The sequence below is a fragment of the Chaetodon trifascialis genome, chromosome 5 (assembly GCF_039877785.1).
Source record: "Chaetodon trifascialis isolate fChaTrf1 chromosome 5, fChaTrf1.hap1, whole genome shotgun sequence".
Lineage (NCBI taxonomy): Eukaryota > Metazoa > Chordata > Actinopteri > Chaetodontiformes > Chaetodontidae > Chaetodon > Chaetodon trifascialis.
This window is the reverse complement of record NC_092060.1, coordinates 15666083-15694074: the sequence shown is the minus strand read 5'-3', so window position 1 is coordinate 15694074 and position 27992 is coordinate 15666083. Positions and strand designations below refer to the sequence as shown.

The 27992-nt window shown below is 43.3% G+C and overlaps 1 protein-coding gene and 1 long non-coding RNA gene across 2 annotated transcripts; both read left to right on the top strand.

Moving 5' to 3' along the window:
• Positions 1-184: 184 nt before the first annotated feature.
• On the top strand, positions 185-5634 carry LOC139331453 (uncharacterized). Its single transcript, XR_011602186.1, has 5 exons — positions 185-308; positions 4658-4769; positions 4856-4933; positions 5028-5081; positions 5242-5634. It is a non-coding gene; the product is annotated as an uncharacterized lncRNA (long non-coding RNA).
• A 968-nt stretch (positions 5635-6602) lies between these two features.
• Positions 6603-21101, top strand: slc34a1b (solute carrier family 34 member 1b). Its single transcript, XM_070962177.1, has 12 exons — positions 6603-6735; positions 9138-9311; positions 9731-9877; positions 10144-10287; positions 12250-12361; positions 12881-13076; positions 14124-14219; positions 14457-14514; positions 14691-14858; positions 15073-15189; positions 18470-18594; positions 20390-21101. Exons 1-12 carry the CDS (start codon positions 6603-6605, stop codon positions 20981-20983), a joined length of 2064 nt encoding a protein of 687 aa, XP_070818278.1. The 3' UTR covers positions 20984-21101.
• Positions 21102-27992: the final 6891 nt, after the last annotated feature.

Here is a 27992-nt window from a genome sequence, read left to right as displayed (position 1 = left end):
TAACCTGAGACAATGAACCGAGCTGTGCGCTGTATGCTACCTGTTTGTCACACCCACAGCTTCTGACTGCCAGGATGGACACATTAGCATACACAACTATGATTGGCTTTATATATGTGTGTGTGCGTGCGCGTGTGTATGTGCATGTGCGCACCCATGCATGAGTGGTGCGTCGGCGGAGCTATGAATGGCCAGAGAGGGGTGTGCTCTCACAGACACCATAGCAGCAGTGAGATGAGGAGTGCCGTCTACTCCGCTGCACGTCAGTACTGAGAGAAGAAAAGAGAAGGAAGAGGGGAGAAAAGGAGGTGAGTGTCTGAATTTCCCCCAGGCATTTCCCTAATCATTTTTGTTGGGGTGATAGCTGTGCTCGTTCACTCAGCAGATGCATTTACCTGCCCTTTCTCTCTGTCACTCCCATCATTCATTCTCTCCTGCCGTCTGCCACTCACTGCATTTCTGTGCTTGGCTAAATGTCTTGCGCAGGCTTGACATAAATCTCTTCATCTCCCCATTCATAGAAAAACATTTTCATTCAGACGGACTGCCAAAGATTTCTCTTTTCTCTGTTATTTACTGGTCTCACTGTTCTACATTGGGATGGATAAGAAACAGGTTTTGTTCTTTTTCAGAACTCAATCCTCTGCTAATGGGAGCTCTGAATGGTACTCTGTGCCTTTGAGAGTCCTGCAGAGGAATACATAAGTGGTGTAAAACAAAACCCATCCATCAGATCAATGCTTGCACATTACTGTGCATTGGAAGATTCTGCTCAGGCGGTGAAGGACGGACTGAGTGCTCAGCGTGGTAAAAATGAAAAGGATAGTGGATTCAGTTGCACTGACTCGGTTATCGGGTGAGATACACATGGCTGAGCTGCGATTTGGGCTGGGAGCAGCTGTGTCGGTCGACTACTGACTAAATGCATCCAGCTGGGGAGCTGGGGAGTGTGTACATGTGTGTCACACCTGAGCATGGCAGAACAGACAGCCCGTCATCATCAATTACAGGACAAAATGTCCTTGCCACTGTGAGCCGTCTTAATGTGCTCTTTACCCTCCTACTGTCCGCACATTCACCTTAGTGTGTGCAAGCATGAGCTACAACAGCCTTTATGATTATACACATCCTGAGTGTGCAACTCACCAGTAGGTAGCTTGGCTGTGGCTGGTTAGCGTGTCACTATAGAGCTTAATGGAGAACTGATCATTTGACTGAGCTGCACAGCTGCAGCTAAAGCTCCATATGTGTGTGTGTGGGAGAGGCAATTAGGCTCAGAGGTTGCCACGGCAACTTGAGATCAGGCCACCTGGGAGAATGAATGAATGAATGAATGAATGAACATTGCCAGTTGAAGTCGCATGTGCTTGTGTCTTCAGCAGATAGTCATTTGGTAGATGGGGAGACCTTTTTTTCTGGCAAAGTTCAAGAAGACAGCAGGAGTGATGATGTTGGTGCAACTCGACTGTACCGCTCTCTTTGATATCTTTTCTGTTCTTGTGAAACTCTCTCACACACGCTGAAATGAAGCTTGAGAAGTTCTTGTCATCTTGTGCGTCTCAGCTGGTGAGTTAATTACTGTTGACCCAACATTCAGAGATATGAGCTGGCCCAATCTTGGTCTTTATTGTGGATTCAAATCTTCAGAACTGATTTTCTTCTCAAGTAATGCAGATGCTCACATTGGCATTTTATTACAGATTATAAAGGCTAATTGCTCTTTTTAAACCTTTCTGCCTCTGATTAATCAGCCTCTTCGTGCAGTGTCTCAGTCAAAGTGGGGATGGAAGGAGGACAAGGGTGGAAAAGACTGCAAGGCAAAATATTCTATTTGCCCATCCTTGCAGAAAGAGTTCTTGAGTAGCTTTTAAGTCCCTGCGTTGCTTTTGTGTGTGTATATGCCCATGTCCACGTAATAATGTATGAACATTTTGTGCATTTTTTCGTGTACCCGTTTTTGTATGCGCTCCACAAAGAGGCGTAGTGTTTTTGGATGTGTCACCTTGGCTGTAGTGAGCTTGCTCATGTGGATTTAATCGATGGAGAAGAGTTCCTCAAAGCCACAGGGCTTTTCTACCTCAGCCGCAAATTCGATGAGCTCCCATCCTCTTCATCCCCACCTACAAAGAGGGGACTCCTCATCTAACAGAAGATGGACAGATAGTGAAGGGGAAAGCAGGGGGAGAGACAGGGTGAGGCAAGCAGGCAAGTTATTCTCATTTAGGTCATTTTCCTCCGTGAGCTGGTCAGAGAGCACTCAGGACTGACTGAATGCATGCCCCTCCATCAGGGCTGAGATTATCCTCAAGGGCCTGTAATGCACATCTTAGAGTAAGTGCATGGAGTACAACAGTCCCCCCTGGGTGCGCCAAATGAACCAACATGTATGTGAACAATAGACCTGATGTATGAAAGAACATGGGCACACCCCACTGGGTCGGTCCCCATCAGTGCAGATCATTCAGCCGGCAGGTAAGCCTCATTCAATATCACATACCTTCCAATCCAAGTGGGACTTTCTATCGGAGTTCCCTGCAGCATTGCAACTGTGGCGCTACCATGACTGCTGACGTCAGCCATCGCAGTGTGTGAGTAAGCTCCTGTCGATCAGCTCCCATTCATTCTTCATGAGCCCTAGGCTGAGGGCTTCCTGTGGAGCAGCAGTCTAAACTGGGAGGTCGACAATTCAGCGTGGCTTCAGATCAGGAAGTGATCTCTCTTTAGATTGATTTTATCTTGGCTCTGTGTACATTATTGTCTCACCAGGCCAGACTTCGAGAGACACTACATACTACAGACTCAGCATACTTTCTTGGAGGAAATGATCAATGATACAATGCAGAAAATGACTCGACTTGCTTTAAAAGCCCTGAAAACATATTTTCTCAATCAGCTTCTATGAATGATGAGGTCCTACATGAACACACAGTGTTCTGCCAAAATTAGAACAGAACTGTTTTTCATCTGAAAGATTTTCACATTTCTGTTTTTCTCCGTGCCTCACTCACTGGTTTGAAGTGGGTGGGGCTCAGGAAGACAAAGGTGATGTCAAAATTTCTGTGCACCAATCAGGACTTTTAAATCAAAATGTAAATGCTTGTTGGTGGGTTGTTTGGTCGCTGTCACTTAGATCGGATCAAACCACACCCACACACTCTTCATCAGGCAGATAAGGTGAGTTTTCTGTTAAAATCTCATTGTTTTGTGTTTTATGTAGAGGAATAATTAAGATTATGAAGCAATAACTTGCTTTCGGGCTACTTAGGCCATATTAGGTGTTATGACTCAAAGAGTCATTAAAAATGCCAAAAGTAATATTTAATTTGTCAGGAAATCTAATGTCATAATCTTGAGGTGACTTGATCAAATAAAGCAAGTACAAGGTGGAAGATAACATCTTGGTAAATGACCTACATTTCTATACCGCTTTCCCAGTCTTACTGACCACTTAAAACGCTTTAAAACTCAAGCCAGCATTCACCCATTCACACACACATTCACACACTGATGGACCATGCAAGGTGGCCCAGCCTTCCTGTGGCCTTCTCCAGCAGATGGAAGGAGCTGGGAAGAAGTTCAGCTCAGCCCATTCTTTGTTCAGAATACTTAACACTTTTTCCTGCTGTATTATGAGCAGCGTCAGTGAACCACATCTCGAAAACTCTCCAGTGTCTTATCCTGCCTTTTGAGTCTCATCTGTCTCCACCTTTAACTGTGACATGCCAGGAAGCGTTTTGATCTGATCTATCTGGTCAGATGTCAGACAGAGGCAGACATTGACAGACAGCACTGAGATATTTGGAGAATGAAAATCTGTCTCCTGCAAATTGCAGCAGACCCAGAGGTGTTTTGTTCCTGGCCACCAGGGCTCCAGACACCAGCTGTGCATCCAGCTGGGCCTGCTGGCTGCTGCTCACTGTGGCCTTTCAGTTCTACATTTTTTTTTTTTTGGTGTTTTTTTTTTTTTGCCCTGTATGTTTCTAAGAGGATTTTTCCTTTTCCCTTGTTATACACTTAATCTGCACCTCTGGTTACTGCTTGAACAATTTATTTTGTTAATCTCAGTTTCTGAGTTTCCAAGGATGTCAGTTCAGTCTTGAAACTGAGCCTGTTCCTGCTGACAGACTGTGGAGCTGCTGCGAGGACTCACAAGCATTTATTTTATGAGCTCATTTTTGATAGGATATGTGTGTAAGGAAACAGGAGAGGAAGCACTATGATCAAGCAAAGCCATTTTAATAGCTGGTTTCTGTGAGTTCTGCCAGCAGGATGATAAAAGTCAAATCAACTTGCGGTCTGATGAAACAGCTGTGTTTTTCCACCTGTCAACATCAAAATGAGACGCAATAATGGGAGTGGTAGTGTGACAATTAGCACCAAACTCCAGGGTAAATCCCCCACGGAAAATCACTCACCAAAACATCCAGATCAGTGAAGTGGCTGCGACAGTGGGTCCCTGAGTCAGAGTCGCCATCTAGTGAAAAGAGGCCATAACTGCAGCTGCTCGAGAGCAGCCACGCATTGATGCACATCAAGCAAAAAAAATTATATCAGTATTTCCATTCTGAGAAAACTTTTTTGTAAAAAGTCCTGCATTTTGTTGCATATAACTGTGTGGTTGTAAAATGTTTCTTTTTTCTCTCTCCTGTCTTTATAGTTGCACAACATCTGTATTCCAAAAATTTGTCCTTACGTCCCAAACCTGCGTCAGCACTGAAGTTCTCCTGAGACACGTCTTCAAGTCAGCCATGGAACAGAAGGCGAATGAGGTGTGTGAAGGCCTGACAAATAGCAAAATATGATAAAGATGGAGTCATTCTGTCTAATATGGTCCTCTCTGTCTTTGTCTCCCCAGTGTCCCTCCACCACCTCTCCTCAGAAGCACATGAAGAACAGGTCCAAATCCACGGAGGAGATGCAACAGACCAAGAAGGTGAGCAGCAGCATGGCTTTCATGCCTCCTCGTGTTTCATCCTCATACTTCACATTCATCAGATCTCATGTGACCCCCCTGTCTCACCTTACAGGCCTTTTCCTCGCAAAAATCACTCCCAGGCAGACCAGAGCTGGACAAAGTGAAGGTGAGTTGTGCACGCGTCCCTGTATGTCAATACACTGGAAAACAAAATGACTGTGTGCTTGGGTCTGGCTTTTTCCTGGAATTTTTAGGCATGTTTCTAAATAGTGTGACGCTGCTGTGCATTATTTCTGTATCTGTATCTGTGTCTTCCTGTTTTTCAGGAGTGTCCTGATGGCTCTGACATGCCCACATCCTCTGCAGAGGAGCTCAAGTGACACATGGAAGCACCAACAGAACATTAGAGTTGTCATCAAGCTATCATAAACACAACATGCATAAAAATGTACATATGTACACAGAGAAACATACAAAAGATTGAGGATAATGGTAAACTACAGTATAAGACATGCAAAAAAAAGAAAAAAACAATGTATCATTGGTTGAAGGGAACTGTATGAAAAATGAGAAATTGAACACACACGCAAACTCCTGCACACTGAAACAATCGCATGTAAACAACAGGACACCCATGATGATGCTGTTTCATTGTACTGTGAGTGTTGTATGCATACCAACCTGAATGTGTACTGATCATAAAGTGATGCTGTTGTATGAATCTGTCTTTAGTCGTCTTTACTCTCATTCACGTCCCACATCTGACAACTGATGACACACTGCAGGTTAAAAACACATCTTTGATTGTTGGATATGAGCTGTGAGAGGTGAAATCAGTCTTCTGTACAACTGATGATTCATCTGCTACTTGTTTATTGACATTGAAAACTCGTTAGCTTCATGACTTTATTGTTGGAAAAAGCAGGACATGAAACACAGCATACTTGTGGAAAATATAGGTGAAATATTTAAAACAAAGCATAAAATACTACAAGATAAAATACGGTGGAGCAAGATTTGCAGTTGGAAGCCTTTCACAGTTATTTCAACCACGGCAGCTTTACTAATTATACTAATACTTTACTTTACTAATTATATGAAACCTTGTGTTCATTTCTTGAAAATCTGGAGACGCTCAATTGTAAAATTTAAAACATTCAAATATTTTAGACCCTGTTATAAAATCCTTCTCAGCACAAAAAAAAACAAACTTGAGTTTTATCAACATGAATCTCCAAATTGGGGTTGCAACTAACAATTAGCATGAACAATTAGCCTACTATCTCTGTCTGTCTGTCTGTCTGTCTGTCTGTCTGTCTGTCTGTCTGTCTGTCTGTCTGTCTGTCTGTCTGTCTGTCAAACTGCTACCTTTGCACCCTACCTGCAGAGCTTGTGTTTGCAGCTTCAGCTTTCGTGTCATCAGTGTACTTACACAAAGGCAAACACAAAAATCAGGCTGATAATTGTTTTCATGCTTGGTGGTTGCCCTTGTATCACCTGCCATATGTCCAGAGATAATGAACTGACATGTTTCTGTGACTGCCGTCACTGAAACAGCAGAGGGCCTCCTGAATACATCATATGGTGTGCCTCAGTGTAAGATTAGCGGGATAACACGGCCTCCTGAGGAGAAGAGGAGGGCTAAGAGTGTGCATGTTGTTTATTGGCAGGTGTTTTGAGTGGCAGGATGGCGGCCTCTGTTTGGTTTATCCCCAAGCTGAGCGATAGCAGCGACCTCCCCATGACGTGCACATCTGGAATGCGCATCGACAGCAGCAAAGAGGGGTTTTTTGTCAAACAGCTCTGGAACCACGCCAGAGGTTTAGCCATGTGCGTGTGTGTCCATATGTATGTGTATCACTGCGTTTCTCTATGCCACTGCTTCTCCCTTGATGGCAGCAGCCTCGGCTCCAGTCCAGCTGCCTGCAACAACAGCAGAGCTGTTATCTCTCCCTGGCTCCCAGTAACAGTTTGAAAGTAACAACTCAGTTTCGGGGGTTACTGAGTCTGAGGTCAGCAGGATTGACAGATTTGGTTGAGAGCGCTGCTGATGTGACAGAACCGTAGCCCGGCTAATTATTAACAATTGCCCTGTTAGCCAGGCCATCACGGTCATCTCCCATGGCGAGGAGGACATCGCCTGTGGGCAGTGAGGTGTGCAAGTGAACGTGTGTACATGAGTGTTAAGAGGATCTCAGAAAATCTCTCTGATAGTTCAATTCCAATCACAACATGCTTGATCTTAAGTCCTGGCAAAGCACCTAAGTACCTGAACATTCTGTACAAGTCAAGCAGATTACACTGTACGTGTTTGAAATACTTCCACTGACTTATCTCATGGAGGAAATGATCATTTAATACCCCGACTTTAATCTCTGCCAGGCTGCCAGTACGTGATGGAAACAGCTACGTGAGGGTGTGAGCGGACTTCTTGCTTTTTCCCCAACCACTAGATGTCACATTTCCCCTGCTCTTACATGAGAGAGTGGGAGCACCTCAAACAACACACATTAATCACATTAAAAAGTCCTCTTCGTCTTGGATTCTTTATCTGGCTCCAAATCAGCTGAAAAATAGCCGGCTGAGCAAACACCATTCATCACATAATACACAACGTACGAACAACAACGAACTTACGCATCATTAAGTTAAGGCTTTGGGTTATTGATTAACGATGAGGCCTCTGATGATGGGGCAAGTTAATGGACATGAGATGAGGTGTTCCTCCTGACACCTACACAGCTGGGAGCTTATTTAAAGATGATTTACACTTCACTTTGATGCTGTGCTCTGCAGGGGTTCACACACAACATCTAAGACTGTTTCAGACAAGGTAAGGTGCATATGTCAGTATCGAATGTTTATGATTAGTGACATTTTCTTTTTAATACTGTGTGCTGAAAGACGCTATTATTAACACCGAAGCTTTCTCATATTATTATTTGGGAATGAATTATTTATTCTAAATTAAATTTCAACATTTAAGATAAAGCTTTGGGACCCACAGCTCATACATCCTTTAGGAAATGTTGGCAAGTCAGCCATCACTCACTGACAACAGCTCTTAAATGTTTCATTAATCCTTTTATTTTTATACTTAAAGTAAAATCTTGGTGAAGTACAAACAGCATTAGAAATATACACGTGAGTCATAGTGACTTAAAGGCAAACTCACAAATAGCACAGAAACAGAAGGAGAGAGAGTGGCAGACCGGCAAACAGATGAGTGTGGGGCTGATAGATTAGAGAATATCATTCAATACGCACGCACGCGCGCACACACACACACACACACACACACACACACACACACACACACACACACACACACACACACACACACAACATGCATTCACAAGTGCAGCTAGAGTTTATTCAGCTGCAATCTATGGAACTTGTCTCACAAACTCCCAGATACAGATAGATGTACATATGCTCACAGGGCCTCTCTGCACATCACAACCTGCAGGAGGATGCCACACAGAATGACAACGATGCAGTGGCCGTGATTACTGTAATTTCCACTGCTGTAATTACTGAACTCACTTCCATCCTCTTTGCTTTTAAGAGACACATTAGCACTCCCTCCTCCACTGGAGTCCCCAGAATATGGCAAAGTGGCTGACATGAAAAGGGGGGGAAACGGTCTCTTTAAACTGAGAGCGGTGAAAACCTTTGAAGGGAGTTGCTGCTCTATAGACAGTGGAGAGTCCCTTTAAGAGATGACTTGCAGCTGCAGGAAATGGAGGACGAGACAAGTTACATGGATGCTGATGTTTCCTTATTGATTCTGACAGGGTGTTCATTTGTTGTGGTGTACGATTCGACCTCGAATCAAAGACACCTGCCAATTACAAACAACGTGGGCAGCCTTTGTTCACTTCTAATTGCTTGTCTGTTGATCTCAATGGTGGGAGGTGGGCTCACATACAGATACACTGGCCTCCTTTGGCTTCTTATTACTGCTGCAGGTGGCTGATAAACACATTCGCTCTCACGTTCCCTCTACACTGGTGTCACCCTGTGATTTTAATTACCTCCATGTCTCTGCACAGCATTCAAAGCATCATGTCCTCCCGATCAATAACTGTAGTGTCCTCTGGGCGGAGCACAGGGCTCGACTGCAGCGGTAACTTATTAGTTTTAATTCCCATCAGTCTGTTTGAAAGGCTTCAAGCTGATCTTCACCACCTGAGTGTGTGCTCCTGTTCTTTGTTAGCAGGCTTGAGGATGCACGGCACTCATCTCCCCTCACAGCACAAAGTCCCGCTGGAGGAGGACAGGGAGTCCGGCATTGGCTCCACCCTTGACCTCAGCAGCAGCTACAACCAACATACCAGTCACCACTCTAATAAGCCTCCCCTCAGTGAAGCAGACAGGCTCCCTAAAGAGAAAGGTAAAGAGTGGCATGAAAGGGGGAGCACACCTTCATCTCGTGGGTTGGCTGCAGGTCTCATCTCTTTGAAAAGGCAAATAACAACAGCAGAAGCTGAACCACATGCTCATTAGATTAGGACATGCTCAAAAGGCACACAGGTCCAGTGGGATCACACAGTCTGGGCAACAAAGGCAAAGTCCTGCTGTCACTCAGCAGTGTTTGGCTCCATATGTGTAATGTAATATATCAGATGGCTTTAGTCTCTGCATGTGAGACTGCTTACTGAGACTATCTCTCTCATCCAGAGATGCACAGAAAAAATAAATATGACAAAAGGGTGTAATACAGTGAAAAGAAAGAGACCACATCTTGTGTTACCACAGATTTAGGGCATGTTATGAGGCTAACCTGGTTGTTGTTGTTGTTGTTTTGAACAGATAGCTCTCCACAGACAACAGCAGTGAGTCCGAATAAGATAAAGCAGCTCCTTATAATTATATCCAAGATCCCTCTCCTCTTCGTCCTCCTCTTCTTCTTTGTTTGCTCCTTGGACACTCTGAGCTCTGCCTTCCAGTTAGCAGGGGGTAAGTACTATAACCCTCACTGCCCCCTCAGCAGGTTGATAGTGACTAAGCCAGTTGATGTTTGACAAATAAGTGAGTCACTGCAGAACAGTCCACACTGTCCTATTGGTGGCTGTGCTGTATAATTTACTGCAAAGCTTCATCTGCTGACCTTTTTGGATTTGGGGAAACAAGCACTTTGAGTCTTGTTTAACATTGCTCTTGGCAACCCTGTCATGTCTGAGACCAGTCGTTTGTGTGTGTATGTGGGCGGCATATTTAACCAGGTAAAGTGGCAGGGGACATTTTCCAGGACAACGCGGTGCTGTCTAACCCCGTGGCAGGGCTGGTGGTGGGCATCTTGGTGACTGTGCTGGTTCAGAGCTCATCCACCTCCACCTCCATCGTCGTCAGTCTGGTGGCCTCTGGATGTGAGTAGGCGCATAAGAGAGTGTGTAAATATGCGAGCGCCATACACTGTTGCATGAGTGTTTCACAGTTTAAATGAGACTCTGAAATGGAAAGATGTCCAGGCTGGCCTCATTTATTCTGAGATATGTGTGTGTGTACTGTATACAGTGCATGCCTATGTGTCCCTCCAGGCTATTATTTTGCATTCAAAGATGTCACAGTGAACAGAAAAACAATAATATAGCAATAACAACAGTGAACTCCCATGATGCATGTGTGGCAATGACAAATGGATCTATTTAATTTGCAGTTCATGGTTATAATCTCAGGTTTTTGGCTCTCAGCCCAATCTCATGCTGTGTTCCCAATGGAGGATTCAATAAATTATGACACTTAATTTGTGGCTTAGCATTAAGGACCAAGTAAGCAAATATAGCTCATGTAAAATACATAAATGTAGCTGCGGCTGAAGAAGAGCTGACAGAGGAAGAAAGGAAGGAAGGAAAGAAGGAAAAAGAAATATATGCATGCAATATATATATATATATATATATATATATATATATACACACACACACATGACCTAATACAAGCTTTTGGTAGCTCACCAGAAAAAGCAAACCAGGCCTGATTTCGGGGACTCAGCGACTGTTTTTTAAAGGATAAGGCTAGCGTCATTCTATATTGATCTTATTGTCAGCAAATCAAGTGAAATGACCAAAAGCAAGAGCGAAAAATGGTTGTAACTTAATACAACCATTTTTCGCTTCCATACTCTGTACTGTCAGCATCAAGCCTATTCACTCTTACTAAAGACATACATACTTTCATTTTCAAAAAGGATAAATCATTTTCTGAAACAGCTGTGCTCTGACAAATATTAGTCAAACAAGAGTAAATAGCACATTTGTTGGGCCACTATTTTGGACTGCGGATTAACACACATTTGGTGCTCTTCTGAATATTTAGCTGGTTGGTGTTCCTCCTAATGAAGGGAATTTGTCAGCTCATGCAACCTCGTGGCTCACTGATGTGTTTTAATAGTTTTTGGACAATGATGGGTTGCACATAACAAGCTACATCAGGCTTTAGCCACACAGAAAAATCTTGTTGTGGGATAGATTTAATACTGGTTTTTGTCTTCTCACTGGATTTTTTGACAGTAAGAAAAATCTAAAATATCAGTAGCATTATTCTTTCAGTTTAGTTAAGACGGTTAAATTATGAAACTTTGTACGATTTAATCTCTTTTGTGTGATTATTACTCACTGACTGACCTGAAATTGCCATTTGCAGATTGCAGCACTGAGGTGGCCATGTGTAAAAAACCATCTGAGAATTATTGTAATCTAGCATGCTGGACTGAGATCAGAGAGATAATCAAATCAAACCATTTCACACCCTGTAATCGTCCTCCAACTCAGCCACACAGTCAGTCTACAGTTTACAATACCTCATAAAACCATTACACGGTAAGATTACAACCTGTCTGTTGCCAGTGTGGGCTCCGAGTCCAATATTGTTCCATCTCTTAGTTTAAAAAGATAAAATGAAACGGTATCAGTATGCAGGGCTGCCCCTCTGCCTCTGAATCCTTTCTGTAAGCACGCTAGGAATAAGATAAGAGGTAATTATCAAAGAGAAAAAGAGATGCAGAGGCATGGAGGTGTGTCTGTAGGAGTGTGTGGATGTGTGCCTGCGTCCTCCAGGTCATCATCATTAGAGGCATCCTCAACAATAAACCCCCCTGCAGAGGGTGAAGGCTAAGCGTGCCTCCTCTCACCTGCAAATTACAATCACCTTTCATCTCCATTAAAACTGAAGCACAGACTGTCATATGCAGTGATTATGTACGTGATGTATTACAGTTCATGACAAAGGCAGACATTTACCATGTTTTTTGTTTCATGACACATGCATGTCGCTTTAAGAAAATCAGCTTCAGGGTAAAATGCACCATTCTGTGTGGCCTCATCCCACAGTGCTTGAAGTGAGGTCGGCTGTTCCAATCATCATGGGGTCCAACATTGGGACTTCAGTCACGAACACCATCGTGGCCATGATGCAAGCAGCAGAGAGGACTGAGTTTCAACGGTGAGTGGAGAAAGGTGGTAGAGAGGCAGAGGATGCTTGTTGGGGAAGCTGAAGAGCAGGGAAGAAGAAATTGAAAAAGAAAAGTGAAGAGGATAAGTGGCTAGATCAGGGAAAGAAGGACGAAAGTGCAGGGGAGAAAGCAGAGGAAGGTGAAGAGAAAGCATTAGCAGCTGTTCACTGCCTCTTTGCTCCAGCCTCCATCTGAGAGTAATTTCTGTAACAGTAACAATAATGGCACCAATCCACACTGATCCCACACCAGTAACCCCTTGGCATGAAAGATGTGGCGCCAAACAGATGGCATGTTACTTAATCTGTGTCTGGTAAAATAAACGTCATTTATTAATCTTTCACAATATACTCACACACGCAGTCAAAACTAAAATGCTCATTACATCACACACGTCCAAAAAAAAAGTTGAGCCCCGAAAAGCCGATTAACAAGCAATCATTTGGAGTAGTTGATCATGCTGGTGTCTGACCTTGCTTAACACAGAAAATGATTGTGACCCACTGCAGGGCCTTTGCTGGGGCAACGATCCACGACTGCTTCAACTGGCTGTCTGTCCTTGTTCTGCTGCCTCTCGAGGTGGCGAGTGGCCTCATGACCCGGTTGTCAGACCTGCTGGTCACCAGCTTCATGCTTCAACCTGGAGAGGAAGCACCTGAGCTGCTCAAGGTCATCACCGAGCCTGTCACCAAGCTCATCATACAGGTAAAACCGCCTATTCATCTGTAACATTAAAAGGGAAAAGCTAAGCAGCCAATCAGAGTTACATAGAAAGAAAAAAACAGCTGATCTTACATTCGGACTTATTGTACCAATAATATCAGGACTAATGTTGAGCTGATTTTGGGGTCCAAAAGCAGAACTCAGACACAAGGCTTGCGGTAGTTTAATTTACTGATAACATGTTGAGTTTGGTCTGGAGAGCTGAGGTGGCACGCAGTGGAGCTGGGCGAGCAGAGTGAGCTGAGTAGTTGGCTGGAGGGTGGATTGGCAAATGCTGGGTGAAACATGCAGACAGCAAGATGATGAACCTGAGGCGCAGGAAAACACAGAATTAAACCAGATTCAGGCAAACACCAAGAAAATACTTAACAGGACTTAAACCTGACCCAAGTGTAGTAACACACTGGCGAACTGGGCGATCTGGTCGGGGAATATTTGCTGCAGGAGTGTGATGGGTGGATGGGTTGCAGGTGTGCATTTTAATTGGCAACAGGCGGGAAAGTGAAGCAACATGCCCAGACATAAACACACATGAACACAAAGAGCAAACAAACAGGGGACCAAGCACAAACACAAGTGAGGGATAAGCAACAGAAACACAAGGAATGAAGGAATGAGAGCTGCAGTCGAACCACAACACAACATCAGTGCTCTTTCTTTATTTCTGTCTTCTACATAGAAGGGTGAGGATGCTAGCTTTTTGCCTGGGACGTGCAGCTTCAGCTCCAGTCTTTTAGCTTGATGTAGCCATTGAGTTCACATTTAAGACGTCTGCAAGCTTAATAGCCTAATTGGCCGCCAGGTAAAATCTGCCAGCAGCCTTTTCAGCTGGCGAATTTGTCGATTGAGGGCTAGAAATTGGAGGCCTGCTTTTGTCTACACGACTTCGAGTGCTGCAAAACTATCCCTGTTTTTATTGTAAACTGCAGGCCTTCTGGTTGAAGGACTAAAAGTATAACACTTTAACCTTGCTCTCCTCTAACCAACTGAACTTAAAAGAGGAAAAAACATTTTGCCTCTCACCCTCAGCTAGACAAGTGTGTGATCACAGGGATCGCCATGGGAAATAAGGACATGAGGAACAGGAGCCTGGTGAAAGAATGGTGCCAGACTGATCTTGTTATGGTAATGGATTGTCTCCACCGCTGTCTCCTGCACATGCAGACTATTGTGTCACACAGTGTCACTGCTGCCAGTGACAACAGTGCTGCTAATTTGTTTCATCACAGCTGCTGCTTCTCTATCTATCTATCTATCTATCTATCTATCTATCTATCTATCTATCTATCTATCTATCTATCTATCTATCTATCTATCTATCTATCTATCTATCTATCTATCTATCTATCTATCTATCTACAGTCCAATGTGAGTACTGACGACTGTGGCCCTGACAACTTGTCCCAGTCATCACTGAGATGTGAGTTCAAACGCAGTCATATCTGTAACCCACCCACTCTTGTGAATTTAGCAATGATTCTGATTATGCATTGCTAGCATGCATTTTCTTTTCAGCGTTGGTCCTGCTAAAAATGTAACAAAACTGGGTGTTCGTGGCATCATTTGCTGATTGTTTTTGGTGCTGTCACTCTGCAGGTCGGCATTTGTTTGCATCTACCGAGCTGTCAGACCTCAGTGTGGGCCTGATTCTCCTGGCTGGCTCGATGGCTGTGCTCTGCACCTGTCTGCTGCTTCTAGTCAAGCTGCTCAACTCTCTTCTTAAAGGCCAAGTAGCAAAGGTCATCCATAAAGCCATCAACACAGGTGGGCATGCTGTTGAGCTGCTGCAGCGTTTTCCACAGCGCATCAGTGTGTAGCAGTTGAATATGCAGGATGCAGTCTGCAAACCATGAAAACCTTTTTAAGATGCTTTGGGTGCATATTGCACAAGAGGCTGTGCAGATGATCCAAGTATTGCTGTGTTTATTGTATATATATTATATGTATATATATAATTCTCCTCTCTTTATCTCATCAGACCTGTCATATCCGTTCGGGTGGCTGACAGGATATATGGCCATGGTTGTGGGTGCGGGGGTAACATTTGTGGTCCAGAGTAGCTCTGTCTTTACCTCAGCCATGACTCCCCTTGTAGGTGAGTGATTTTTGCACTTGTGACAACTACAAGCACGTCAAGTGAATTGCACTGAATTGAGATATTTACAAAAGGAATGTTAATGTTAGAAATGTGTAGGTAAGTAGGGCACAGAAAAGTGTAAACAGAAGTGAAAACTCATTAGCATCCGGGGTGAAACTGCATCGAGTGAAAGCTTGAAAATATGTGCACAAAATACATATGCCATATATCAAAATGAGAGGAATATGTGACCTAAAAACATAGGAGGAAAAGCAATAAAATGGATATGCAGAAATATGTTAATAAGCCCTCTGAGAGGTCATACATTCACAGAATGTATTATATTTTCTGTTATTAAACCTCATACTTTTGTTATTGTCCTGCATTAGACTCAATATGAAATATGATGACAACCACCAACATCCGTCCGCTACAGATCTGAATAATCTGGAGAAGATTTAGTATTTTATCATTCCCTTTGTACTCACATCTGTGACCCTTTTCATGGAGTGGCTGCTAATTACTTACAATATGAACACATGAAGAGACTTGCTGCATGGCTTTCTTTCCTCTCCTGGATATATGCTGCCTTTCTTGTTCTTGTCGACCACCCACCTCAGTGTGTCCCAGGCAGCACATTTGAACACCTCCAGCCATTAAGATACTGAATAATGGCGTTTTAACCCTGTACACTGTAAGGGCCTGGGCTTGATCTCAACACTGGTGGTGGTGGGGACACAACAATGACGTGACTGAGGGGGCTGAAAAGGGTGTGTCCATGTGTCCATTTAGCATTTTTCTCTGACACGGTGCTAGGGAGCGCTGGGATGAAGTGGTGAGGGAGAAAAACGCTGCATGGACTCAAACCTTAAGCCTCTCGTTTCAGAATACATTTATTAATCAGAGCAGTCACAGAAGAACGGAGCATGATGCAGAGCAGCGCATATTTTTTGAATTCATGAAAATCAGCAACGGGATGGAGCGGCTCTCTGTCAGCACTGTCCATGAAACAACAGCTAAGGAGGAGAGGGAACGTGGAGACATGTCCCTCCTGTCCATATGCAAACCTACGCGTTGGTATACTGTCATCACCTGTCTGAAACCTGTGGCAGCAACACAGGTTTTTACAGAATAATAGATATGTGAATAATGTTAAACAATCATCTGATCCCTTCATCCACTGCTTGATTCTCTCTATAGAAAAACTGTCAGTTAATCACAGCGGCCTGATGGGTAATTAGTAGTATACAGGACATGTAAAATCCAAGTGTAATTCTCCTATCAGACTCTACTCATTCGCTATACATTCTAGCTTTTCAGTGCATTTTTTCTTTGTGATTCAGAGGTGGTATGCAGTGAAATGATACTGGTGTGACTCATGCCAGTGTGACACATTATGCATATGTGTTCTTGGTGCATATGGTGCAGGAGACATCCACAAAGTAACAAAGCAAATTCAGATTTAATTCACAGTGTGACAACTTTCCACAATGAAATATCTTGACAACTACTAGATGGATTCAGGTGACATTTTGTACAGGCATTCATGGTTCCAAGAGGATGAATCCTGTTGATTTTGGTGATCCTCTGACTTTTCCCTCCATCATCATGTCCCATACTTCGGACACACTTTGCACCGGAAATTGAGAAAGAATGACACACTACAGCTGATTCACTTTGCTCGTAACCTGGACACAATCAAAGCTAGTGTCCAGTGTGAGGGTTGGACTCGCGTGAAGTTCCTTCTCATCCTGCCGCTCCCCTCTTGAGTCTGCTTGATTTGGTGCAGACCTTCAGGGAGGCTGACTCCTGTAATGTCTTATTAAACTGGACTCTAACTGTTGGCCGACACTGTGCAGAAGTATCTGTCAGTCATGTTACTTTGAAGTTTGAAATCACAGCGGACGTGTACTTCAGCCGTCTCATGTTTCAAATGCATATCAGCCTATGCGAGTATTTTGTTTTTGTTGTTAAAATGTGACAGAGAGAGAACGGTTGTAAACAACAGAACGCCGCTGTCATCTAACAGCTCATAAACTGGGCTGTTGTTTCCAAGGCCACTGGTATTTGCACCAAGGTATAAATTCCAACAAGACGACATCTGAACAGACATTTACTGTTACAGTAATAAATTAACTGCATACTGAGCAAAGGTTTACCTGACTGCTGTAGTCATGTACTTAATGGCAAATGAAAATGAGCGTGTTCTCATACAAATGAGGGAATTTCCTTGTTGGCTAATAGCTCATTTACTGGCTGGCCGGGGCCAAATAAGGACATAAACCTGCTTATTGCCACTGATTGAGTCTTGTGAAGTTTGAAAGAACATGTTGCATAAGCAGCACTGTATGCCACTGGCTAAATGAAGCATGTAAAATCAGTGACGACTGAGTCATCGGCCTGCTACACAGTGATAAATGTGAGATGGGAATAATTTCTCATTTTAAACAGGAGTAATTAACCAGCTTAAAAAATAGCTGCAGGGAAAGAGTATACACACGGTGGATGATTTCCAATCCACAGATTTCTGTTTATTTTACTCACTGTTACCATGTCATAGTATCATATATTGAAAACAAATAAGAGAGAGCAACCAATTTTCACACAGTTTCAGTACTTTTGACTGCACAGATACGAGGGCAGCATTGCCCTACTTTGGTTGTCAGTTGCTGTCAAGCAGCCACTCATTTGACAGTCATTAGTCATCTTATCTGGCAAAGGTATATTTCAGCCTCTTCCACTGTTGCTGTTTCAAATATCTGGCTCTTGTGCTTAAACACCACTACCAATAATGTTATATTTTATCTATCTATCTGAGATGTGATTTTAATCAAATAACTTGAATATGTTAAACAGTTATTTTCAAACCTATTGGAGAATACATTTAGTGACTCTCTGCAAATTTAGTGCTGTTTTATGTTTTATGCCACTTCTAGTCCTAAAAGCAGTGATTTAAGATATGAGATGCTCAGAAGTGGAATCCCAATCACAGATTTCCACATTTCACAAAACAGATTAGTGTATTTTGATCTGGGAAATGTACAAGGATTAAAGATACAGTTTATCTTCTCCAGCACTTTTTTTTTTTTTTTTTTTTTGCATCCTTTATCTTGAGAGCTAATGATTGTAATGCAGTTCATACAAAAGTGCTGTCAAGTGCATTAACAAGTTTCTGAGAGAGGAGCAGAAACTCTGCAAATACTTCAACTGGAAAATGAGATAAGCTGAACACTTCCTAGTTAACCATATTTATTTACTGTCCTTGTTTCCTCTGGCACGTTTCTGTCGTCTCCCTCAGGTATTGGTGTGATCAGTCTGGAGCGGGCTTATCCTCTCACCCTGGGGTCCAACATTGGCACCACTGCCACAGCAATGCTGGCAGCTCTGGCCAGTCCTGGGAACAAGCTAGCAGCAGCCATACAAGTAAGCCAGTGTGTTTATTAACTGTTACAACAATCATATTAAACCTGCAGGAATGTGACAAAAGGGAAGCGAAGGCTCCATCCTCCTATTCGGAGAAAAGAAATTATTTTCATGAATATATTTTCCACTTATATGCCTCGCAGAAAGGAGGATGAACACAGACTGGGAGACAACAACAAGGAGTCCACAAATGTCTTTTTCACCCACACGAACAAAAACACGAGAGTGCAGTCAATTAGCTACATATTGTGGATTATAATAATGTTTGCATGTATATTTATGAAGGTGGATTTGTGTGTGCAGGAGCTCCAAGAAAAGAAAAGGGCTTCTGTATGACACGAAACTGTGAAAATTAGAGCCATGTCACATCACTGCATTATGTTTATGCAACAAATGTTACATGATGACAGAACACGTCACAGAGACTCTTTCTGGGGATGTAAGTGACAACACACACTGACTATGACCAATTACATCCTTCAGCACTTATGTACTGTGGGCCAGATTTAGCAAAGCTTTTGCACCTGTATGACACCTTCTGCCCAAAACACATGTGTATTATATAGCAGACGCAGCAAGCTGGAGTCACAGTTTTCATGTCTGCAAGTGCGAGTGTTTGCAAGGTGCACCTCTCCCCTGACTGCATCTGAAAAGGAAACATAAGCACAGTACAGATGGGATTTACAACAGCCACAGGGAGGATTGTGGAAAAAAGACGAGTATTGAATGGTTGCTTGTACATAATTAAGAATGGATTATTTTGGCTATTCTTAATCAACACAATATCTGGTGACTGTAGGGCAAACGAATAGTGGATGCATGTTGCGGTTTGTGTTCGTCCTTGGAGAGAATAATAGAAGGCAAAGGGGAGAAATTTCTACTTTTTGGTTTCAGGATGGCTTCCCATGATTTTGCATTAATTCAAGGGAACACAGTTGTGGTATCTGTCTATGTAGATGGAGGCTTTTTTGGGTACAGCTGGTCAAATCTTGCAGAAAACAGTAATGTCAGCATTCTTTCATAGACGAGCAAACGGTGACACTGAGTCACTGAGCAGCCTGCAACACAAGAGACATAGACTTTGAACATCCACATCAATTCAATTCAATTCAATTCAATTCAATTCAATTCAATTCAATTCAATTCAATTCAATTCAATCTTATTAGTATAGCGACAAATCACAGCATAAGTTGTCTCAGGACACTTCCATATGGAGCTGGTACAGACCAAACTCTTTACCTACAGAGACCCAACAGTTCCCTCATGAGCAAGCACTTGGCGACAGTGGCGAGGAAAAACTTCCCTTTAAGAGGCAGAAACCTCAGGCTGAACCAGGGTGGGCGGCCATCTGCTTCAACTGGTTGAGTTAGAGAGAGAGAGAGAGACAGAGACAGAAATGCAATCACAGCAACAGTGACGGTTCTAAAAACAGCCTCTTAACTATATGTAGGACATATATAGCACAGTATATACATATATGATATGATATATGTACGTGTTGCACATTAGCGTTCCTGCTAAAATCCTCTTCTTATGTAACTGACAAACATGGACGTGGGTCTCGCCCTGCACCTTAGCTTGTTGAACCAGCAGCCAAACAGACAATCCCTGCTAACGTGAGATTGCAGACAACATAGCTAATTAGCTGTTCAGCTGCAGCTCATTAAACAGCATGTTAATGTAGCAGCAAATGTCAGTGAAAACTGCAGCACATATTTGCACTTTTCCACTTCTGCAATTCCACTCCCTTACTAAATCTGGCCCTGTATCTGCGTATCTTCTCTTTGTACGTAGATTGCTCTGTGTCACCTCTTCTTCAATGTCTTCGGCATTCTGCTGTGGTACCCTCTACCCTTCATGCGTCTGCCGATAAGGATGGCTCGTGTCCTGGGTGAGCGCACTGCCAAGTACCGCTGGTTTGCCGTCTTGTACCTTCTCCTTTGCTTCTTGCTCCTGCCCTCGCTGGTGCTCGGCCTCTCTCTAGCAGGCTGGCGGGTCATGGCAGGCGTTGGGGCACCATTCCTGGGTGTGACCATCTTCATTGCCATAGTGAATATGATGCAGGCCCGCAGCCCCAGTCACCTGCCCACTCAGCTCCAGACTTGGGACTTCTTGCCCCAGTGGATGCACTCTCTCAAACCACTCGACCGCTTGATCACCAAGGCAACCGTCTGCTGCAGCATCACATGTGAGGCGGGGCAGGGAGAAGACGAAGAGGAGCGCATCTCGACAGAGCCGACCTCTGTTCACCCAGAGGAAGATTCCACATGGAGGGAGGCAGAGCTGGCTTATGACAACCCAGTCCTGGACTGCCTGGATGAGAAGACACCAGATGTACGCGTTTTTAAATTGAAAGGGTTAGAGAGGTGCAACAGCACTCCATTGTAATCAAACTGATAACAAACTGTGAGAGGAGTAAGATTAACAAAAGTCACTTTATAATGCTTTGGAAATGAACCCATATCAGATTATTGATTGACTGATAATTGCAGTGAGATTTAAACTTGAAAACTGCAGCTGAGAATTGACTGAGCTCTGCAGCCGGAAGCCAGGCCGAACAGCCGTCTTTGGGCTGTGATTCACATATTGATTCGGCTCGCCATCCCTCAAAACTCATGATGAAATCTCACCTCAAGCTCCATTAAGTGGTTGTTCTGCAGCTTTTCATTATACTACAGGTAGTAGGTAGCATGTGTCCAGTAGTCATGTCAATGTAGATTTCCATTTTTAATGAGCACTTTAAGGACTTCTCATCCATGTTGAACTTTTGTCCAACTGGCAAAACTCCATCTGCTGATTTTTTTGTTAGCTCACACCTAAACAGAGCATAAAATGAACTGTGATTCTCTAACTGCATCAAAGGTACCCTGTGGAGTTTTTGACCAGTAGTAGCTCTGTGGAGCAGTTTATTTGACAGCACAATTCACAAATCTTAGCCAGCAGGAATTTAAATGATTAACTAGCCAACAATATTTCTTGCACTGAAACCAGTTTCAGTGCATAATTTAGGGGAAATTTGACAACATTTTAGATTGCAACCGCCATGTTTTCCAGTTTGTGCATCTCGTGATCGGCCTGTAACCACACAGAGTGAATGTCCTGTCAGGTATATAATGTTGGATTCAGACAAAACAGTATTTTTGTCTGTTAAGATGATGGCTCTGTCACATTAAATGATTACAGAGAGATCAGCTCTAGCAGTGATTTGGCAGACTACACATTGGTCCCCGACAAATCATAGCTTGATTTCACCGGGGAGGAGGTGCTAGGAACTGACTTCCAGGAACAAGAATACATACAAACAATGTTAGTGTGTGTGAAGCTCATGGTCCTCCGTTAGGAAAAGCCTAAAAAAAGGAAGAAAAAAACAACAGTGACCTTCACAGTCCCACACAGCAGCACCAGCAACATCACTCCTCTTTGCTTTTCCATGTTTACAGTTGAGCTTGGATGAGTGCTCTGTTCTCCTATTGGTTTATGTTTGGAGCACATCGTGGAAGAAATAAGAATTAACATGCTAATCCCAGATGTGGCTTTGGTTAACTTCCAGGATGATACGCTACATGGCATAAAATGATCAGTTGTTGTGTCCAATGCCCATTTTCACCCTGTCGAGCTGAGCTGTTATTGAGCTGAAAAGATGCACTCTGAACCCAACATAAAGGGTTTTTGTTAGAGCAGATGTGAAACTAATTGTTGCACAAGCTCTTAAATTTCCCAAGATTCAGCAGTCCAGAGTACAAAGTTCATCAATTTAGTGTCGTCTGTTAATGTCAAGAATAGACAGAAAGTTAAAGAAAGGAGCACTGCTGTTTACCTGAAGTCTATTGATAAAACAATCTGATCACCAAGTGGATAAATGTTTGACCATTATGTTAAAATATTGTGTACTCACTTCTTATATAAGTGTAAGTGGGCGACTGAATACATGCAGACACTACAAAGGATTCGAAGAATCATCATATTAGCATCTTGATGTTATCTACAAAGGAGTATATGAATGTGTTGTTGCTGTGTGTGTGTGCTGTCGCGTTGGTGTATGTATGCTTGTCTAAGTGGGAGACTGCACATTGGAGAGGTGTTGCTGAATGTGTGAATATGCTGCATTTTTTTCTGTCGTGCTCTCACAATTGATCACTCTTTTAGGAGCTGTCGACTCTGAAGTCTGTTGATTTAATGAGTAAAGTCAGACTTTCACTTTCTAAGGTGACAGACAAAGGGATGACCCTTTGACGAGCGCAGGATGAAAGCGCACATGAAATGACTGCTCTGTTAGTCTCTGCTCGCAAGCTAACATCTCGGTATTCATTCATTCCTGTGTGTCTTACTTCAAAGAGCTTTTCAGTGGGAAGATATGTCCTCTCATCATACTCCTGAGCCTGCCATGCTCTTTAAAGTTTTGGTGTTTTAAATGAAATGCAACCATCTCCACCACCAATCATGGCAGTCGAGACAGAGTTTGCATCATCCTGCTCAGTCTGATATGAACCTCGGAGGCATTCGAGGGCTTTCTGAGAAGGGAGGTGAGCCAGAAACTAGAATCCACCATGACACTCACTCTGACATGCGCTCGCAAAAACACACTCGTTCTCTTCTGAGCGAGAGCTGATCTGAGTGCTGATTATCTGCAGTGTGGGACTGAGCCAAGGCAACTGCAGTTTGGATCAGTGCGGGGATACAGCAGGGTCGCAGCAGGGGGTCACTGTCCTGCCAGGATTGTCACGGCCGGTGCAAGCAGGGTAACAGGGAGGGACCCAAATGCAGACTTCTGAGGCAGAGCTGCTGCAGTTCAATGATTTATTGAGAGAATCAAGGTACAAAAAGGCTTAAGGGTCAACGCAGGCTGGTTTTTGATCCACAGAACACAGATTCCAGAGTTCTGGTCTCAGGGAAACAGATAAACAGAGGCTAGAAAGCAAGAACATGAAGCACATGGAAACTGAGCAGGCTGGAAAGGAACAAAGGAAGAAAACGGTGTAAACGACGATGAGGGAATGAGATGCAGGTGAGGAGGTGGGAGGGGAAGTACAGGTCGCTGTAGAACAGATGAGGCAAGTGAAAACAGGTGTGTGTCAGGCAGGCAGGTGATGGAGGAAGGAGGGAAAGACAGAGAGCGTCTGCTGGATAAGTGGGAATGAAAGTGAGGAAGAGGGAACGTGGCTGGAGAGAGAAGAGGGACAGAGATTGTGACAAAGGCTCTCTGCTGCCATCAATACTGTTCAGTCTGCATTATTCTCATATAGAAATGTGCTAATCTACTATCTACTGTAAGTGCTTTAAAACACATGCCACACATAGATGTAGAGGCATTCACACACTGATGGCACCACTGGGAGCAGATTGAGGTTCAGTATCTTGCTCAAGGACACTTCGGCAAGCTGACTGGAGCGGCCGGGTATCAAACCGCCGACCCTCTGGTTAGTGGATGATAAAAAGTAGCACATTGTGTTAACACTGATTCGCACGCACATACTGCGACTTTCTTCACTTACCTACAATCTGCAAAGAACTTCATTTCTGTGGCTGTTTTCATTTCATCTCATGTGATTATTGTGATCTCTGTACAATCTGTTACTTCCCAACCTACACTCGTTCACACTCCTTTACTGTGCATCCCTCTCCAGGGGGCAGGAAGTTGTTGTGTGTGTGTGTGTGTGTGTGTGTGTGTGTGTGTGTGTGTGTGTGTGTGTGTGTGTGTGTGTGTGTGTGTGTGTGTTTGCACGGTATCAAAGTTCATCCTGTACTCCCCTCACAGACTAAACATTTCTTTCTTTCTGCCATTTAAGCACAACTTTCTTCACGTTGGGCTGAAGTCACATCACATTCTTCAATAGCTAATTGCGTGCACCCTTTCAACCCTCAAGCTCTCAGATTTTGCTTCCAAAGCATTTTGCTTCACTTTCCAGGTGCTGATGCAGCAATAGTCTTTCAGCAGTTATTTCTTGCTGTGTTAGATGCTGTCAGAGTGTTTCTCACAGGGATTACAATAGATTTAATCGGACTTATGATCCACACACGTCGTTACTGAGACTTCTGTGGCGAAATGTCTTACCTGATGGGCACCATCACTAAAATGGAAATCTATATATAATATACTAACAGCGTGTGGACAGTTTCCATTTGGTTTGCCATGTTCGCATACACAGTTTATACTGAGCTACTTCCATCAATAATTACAAATGCCTAATAGCACTATAATTAAGAATCACTTATAAACTATCAATAAAAAGCCAATGAAGGCAGATTGCTGAACCAGCAATGTGCCCCTGATCTCACAAAAAGCTGGTCAACTGCAGTAATGATTTACTGTCAAAACAATTTTACGCTTTGTAGCCATAAAAATACATTTTTAACATTAAAAGCTGTAATTATAGGGTATAGATGTTAATTATATGTGCAAAACTCAGCCATATGTGAAATAACTTTTTTTTTTTTTTTTACACATTGGATTGATGAATTCAGAAACAAAAGTCACCCATGGATAATTTTACTTAAGCTTGTAGGACAAGGCTAGTTACTTATTCATTGTTTCTAAAATTCAAGCACAGGAGCAGAACTGAAAATAATCCATTATTATTCAGCCTCTCATGTGAAAGTAAAGTGTTGTGATGGTGGCTGTTATTAAGTCAGCACTGTGTCGGCCTGTTGGGACAACATGTTTATCCAAACCTGCAGAAAGTGCTGCACTCGCTCTTCAGTTTCCTCGTCTTACCCACGGAGCCAAATGGTGGCACAGTGGAACGGTGGCACAGGTGGTAACTGTCACCTCACAGCTAGAAGGTCCCTGTTCGAATCCCACTGTGGGCGCTGGTGGCGTGTCCTCCACCATGCCTTCAGTGCCTGCTGCTCGAGGAAAGGGGCCTTTCTCTGTGGAGTTTGCATGTTCTCCCCATGCTCACCTGGGGTATCCTCCATAAAAATACCCCCACTAAAAACATGCAAGAAGATCACCACCTGACCAATGGTGACAACAAAGGAACTGGTCCCTGGGCGCTGGTCGGCTGGCAGCCCACCACTCCTGGTCTGCCGTGGAGGAAGGACAACCAGGATGGGTTAAAAGCGGAGAAAGAATTTCACAAATGCATGGCGTGTGCAGTCCGTCCCCCCCCCCCCCCCAACTCTGCATGTTGTGCATGTAATTGTGACTAATAAAGGGATTTCTTCTTCTTCTTCTTCTTCTTCTTCTTCTTCTTCTTCTTCTTCTTCTTCTTCTTCTTCTTCAAATGTGCTCTTTGCTTACTGTTGCTTCTTTGCCATGAATCCAGTTTGTCACCAATGACATGCCCATGTAATGCATGTTTTGTTTTTGTCTTTGCATTTATTCTTCTAAAGACTAAGGTATGACTTCTGGATTCATGACAATGCATTTTAATGAGCTCTTCTGTTTTAACCTCATAGGACGATAGATCTCCATGCCTGCACATACCGCCACAGGATCAGCCCTCGATGGCCGTGGCAGAGCGAGGCCAAATGTGTTAAAGTGCGCTGAAGTGTAATATCTAAAACCCCTTTGTGCTTTAAGAGGGAGCATGATGACAGGTGTGTCAACCACAGCTGGCGAGGTGGCTCGTTAAACAGTAATAGAGGAGAAGACTCAAGCACTTCTCAGTGCGGTCCATGTCACCTCTCACTGCAACAACAACTGAGGATTACACTGAAGATGTTCAGAATTCAAATTGAACCAGACTGGTGCATAATTATCGCTGAGATCTTCCTTTGCCATTAAGTGTAAAGAGTGAAATCACGGCAGTATCGTAAGCTCTGTTTTGGGGCAGCACATTTTGCTTGCAGACAGAAAAATGTTAACTCCGGGGAGCATGTAAGGTTCCAGCCCTGGACACAAAGAGTGATTATTCATGACGGCGGAAAAGCTCTCATCACTTAAATCACTTCAGAAAGTGTTCAGACATTTTGAAAAGTTCTCTTCATGAATAAGAAATGATTGGTTTCAGAATGCAAGCAAACACTCTCAGGAAAGAAATATCAAAATCAACCAGGGAAGACAGAATTTTTAGTTCTCTGCTTTATCTGCGCTGCCCTCACATAATTACCTCCTTAGCAGCACAAACACATTTGATCTGAATGCAATCGAAATGAGAAAGAGAGAGAGAGAGAGAGAGAGAGAGAGAGAGACTAACAAAGCAGGTGGGGTTTGGTGGCGCTCTGTTCCTGCAGGGCAAGGTGGGTGGTTGATTTGAAATATGCGCGTTAATGCTTTCTGTGCTGCTGCTGTTATTGTGTGCAGGCTGCTGCTGAAGGTTGTTTTTACAGCATGTTAGGTGCTGCTGACTGCAGTCATGCTTCACTTAGCGCACACAGATTGTGTAATTTATTCTTTTTTGAGCAGGAAGTTGAACACCATCATTATCCTTATTTAGAGCCATTTGTCACCATTATTTTAAACTATGCAGCATTAATGCCCACAGTTTCTCAGATGTTTTGATAAATAGGTTTGCCACTGTGATGAAACAGAATTACATATACTGTGTCTGCGCACAGTGGGAATTGTGCTAACCTCTGGGCCATATGCAATTTGAGCTGTGTGTTGGGAAATAATTCAAGCTTCGGGTTGACAATAAACCTTGCATAAGTGTGTTTATACATTCCATTAATTCCAGTGTTTGCCTGGTCGAGGTCTCCATGACATGCTGGCATTGTGCAAACGTGATGTTTGGGGGAGTGACATTTTGTTGAGGTTTGTGAACAACCCAAATCACACAGTTTTCTATTTTGCATAAAGGGACAAAAAAGCAAAAATTCCAAATAAGATGAGTGTTTTCAAAGCAAGCAGCAGTACAATAAAACAGAAGTTAGTGAAAAAAAAAAAAAAACTTTCCTGCACCTGGAATCCGAAGGCTGCATGACAGATCGGCTTCTGCTTTAAAAACTCTGCGTGTAAAGCTGCATGTAGCTCAGACATCATGACGTGCAGGACGCAAACAGATCATAAATAGCAGGATGGGAGGGAAAAGGAGAAAACATCAGACCAGCAGACAAAAAACAAACAAATGTATACCAATGTATACTAGCAGCCCTTTCCTCATACTTTATCTCTCTATATATTTCCTTATATGTACAAATATAATCTGAGATGAGGTGATGGTTTCAGTTTTACAAATTCAAGACGTGGCATGTCCTCATCGACTCTGCTCTCATGATGGTTGAGTGGTGGCTCGCCGGTGGAACATTATTAACTCTCTAATTAAAAGTGAAGAGGACTCAGGCTTCTGCCAGATGATATTAAATCTGTCCCTCCTGCCCCAAACACACCTTGTAATTTAGTCAGTGTTGAAGATGATCAAGAATGGCTGGAGCACGATGGACCACATTCAAACTTCCTTCAATTAAACTGAACTAAACCAAAACATGGCTGATGCTGTTGCACCCAACTGTGAGA

What these genes read in the sequence shown, in the direction of transcription:
- slc34a1b (XM_070962177.1), top strand. Translation starts at nt 6,603, where the DNA reads ATGGCGGCCTCTGTTTGGTTTATCCCCAAGCTGAGCGATAGCAGCGAC. An exon ending in GCTCTGGAACCACGCCAGAG is followed by an intron (nt 6,736 to 9,137) that starts GTTTAGCCATGT and finishes CTTTGTTAGCAG; the next exon opens with GCTTGAGGATGCACGGCACT. An exon ending in AGCCATGACTCCCCTTGTAG is followed by an intron (nt 15,190 to 18,469) that starts GTGAGTGATTTT and finishes CGTCTCCCTCAG; the next exon opens with GTATTGGTGTGATCAGTCTG.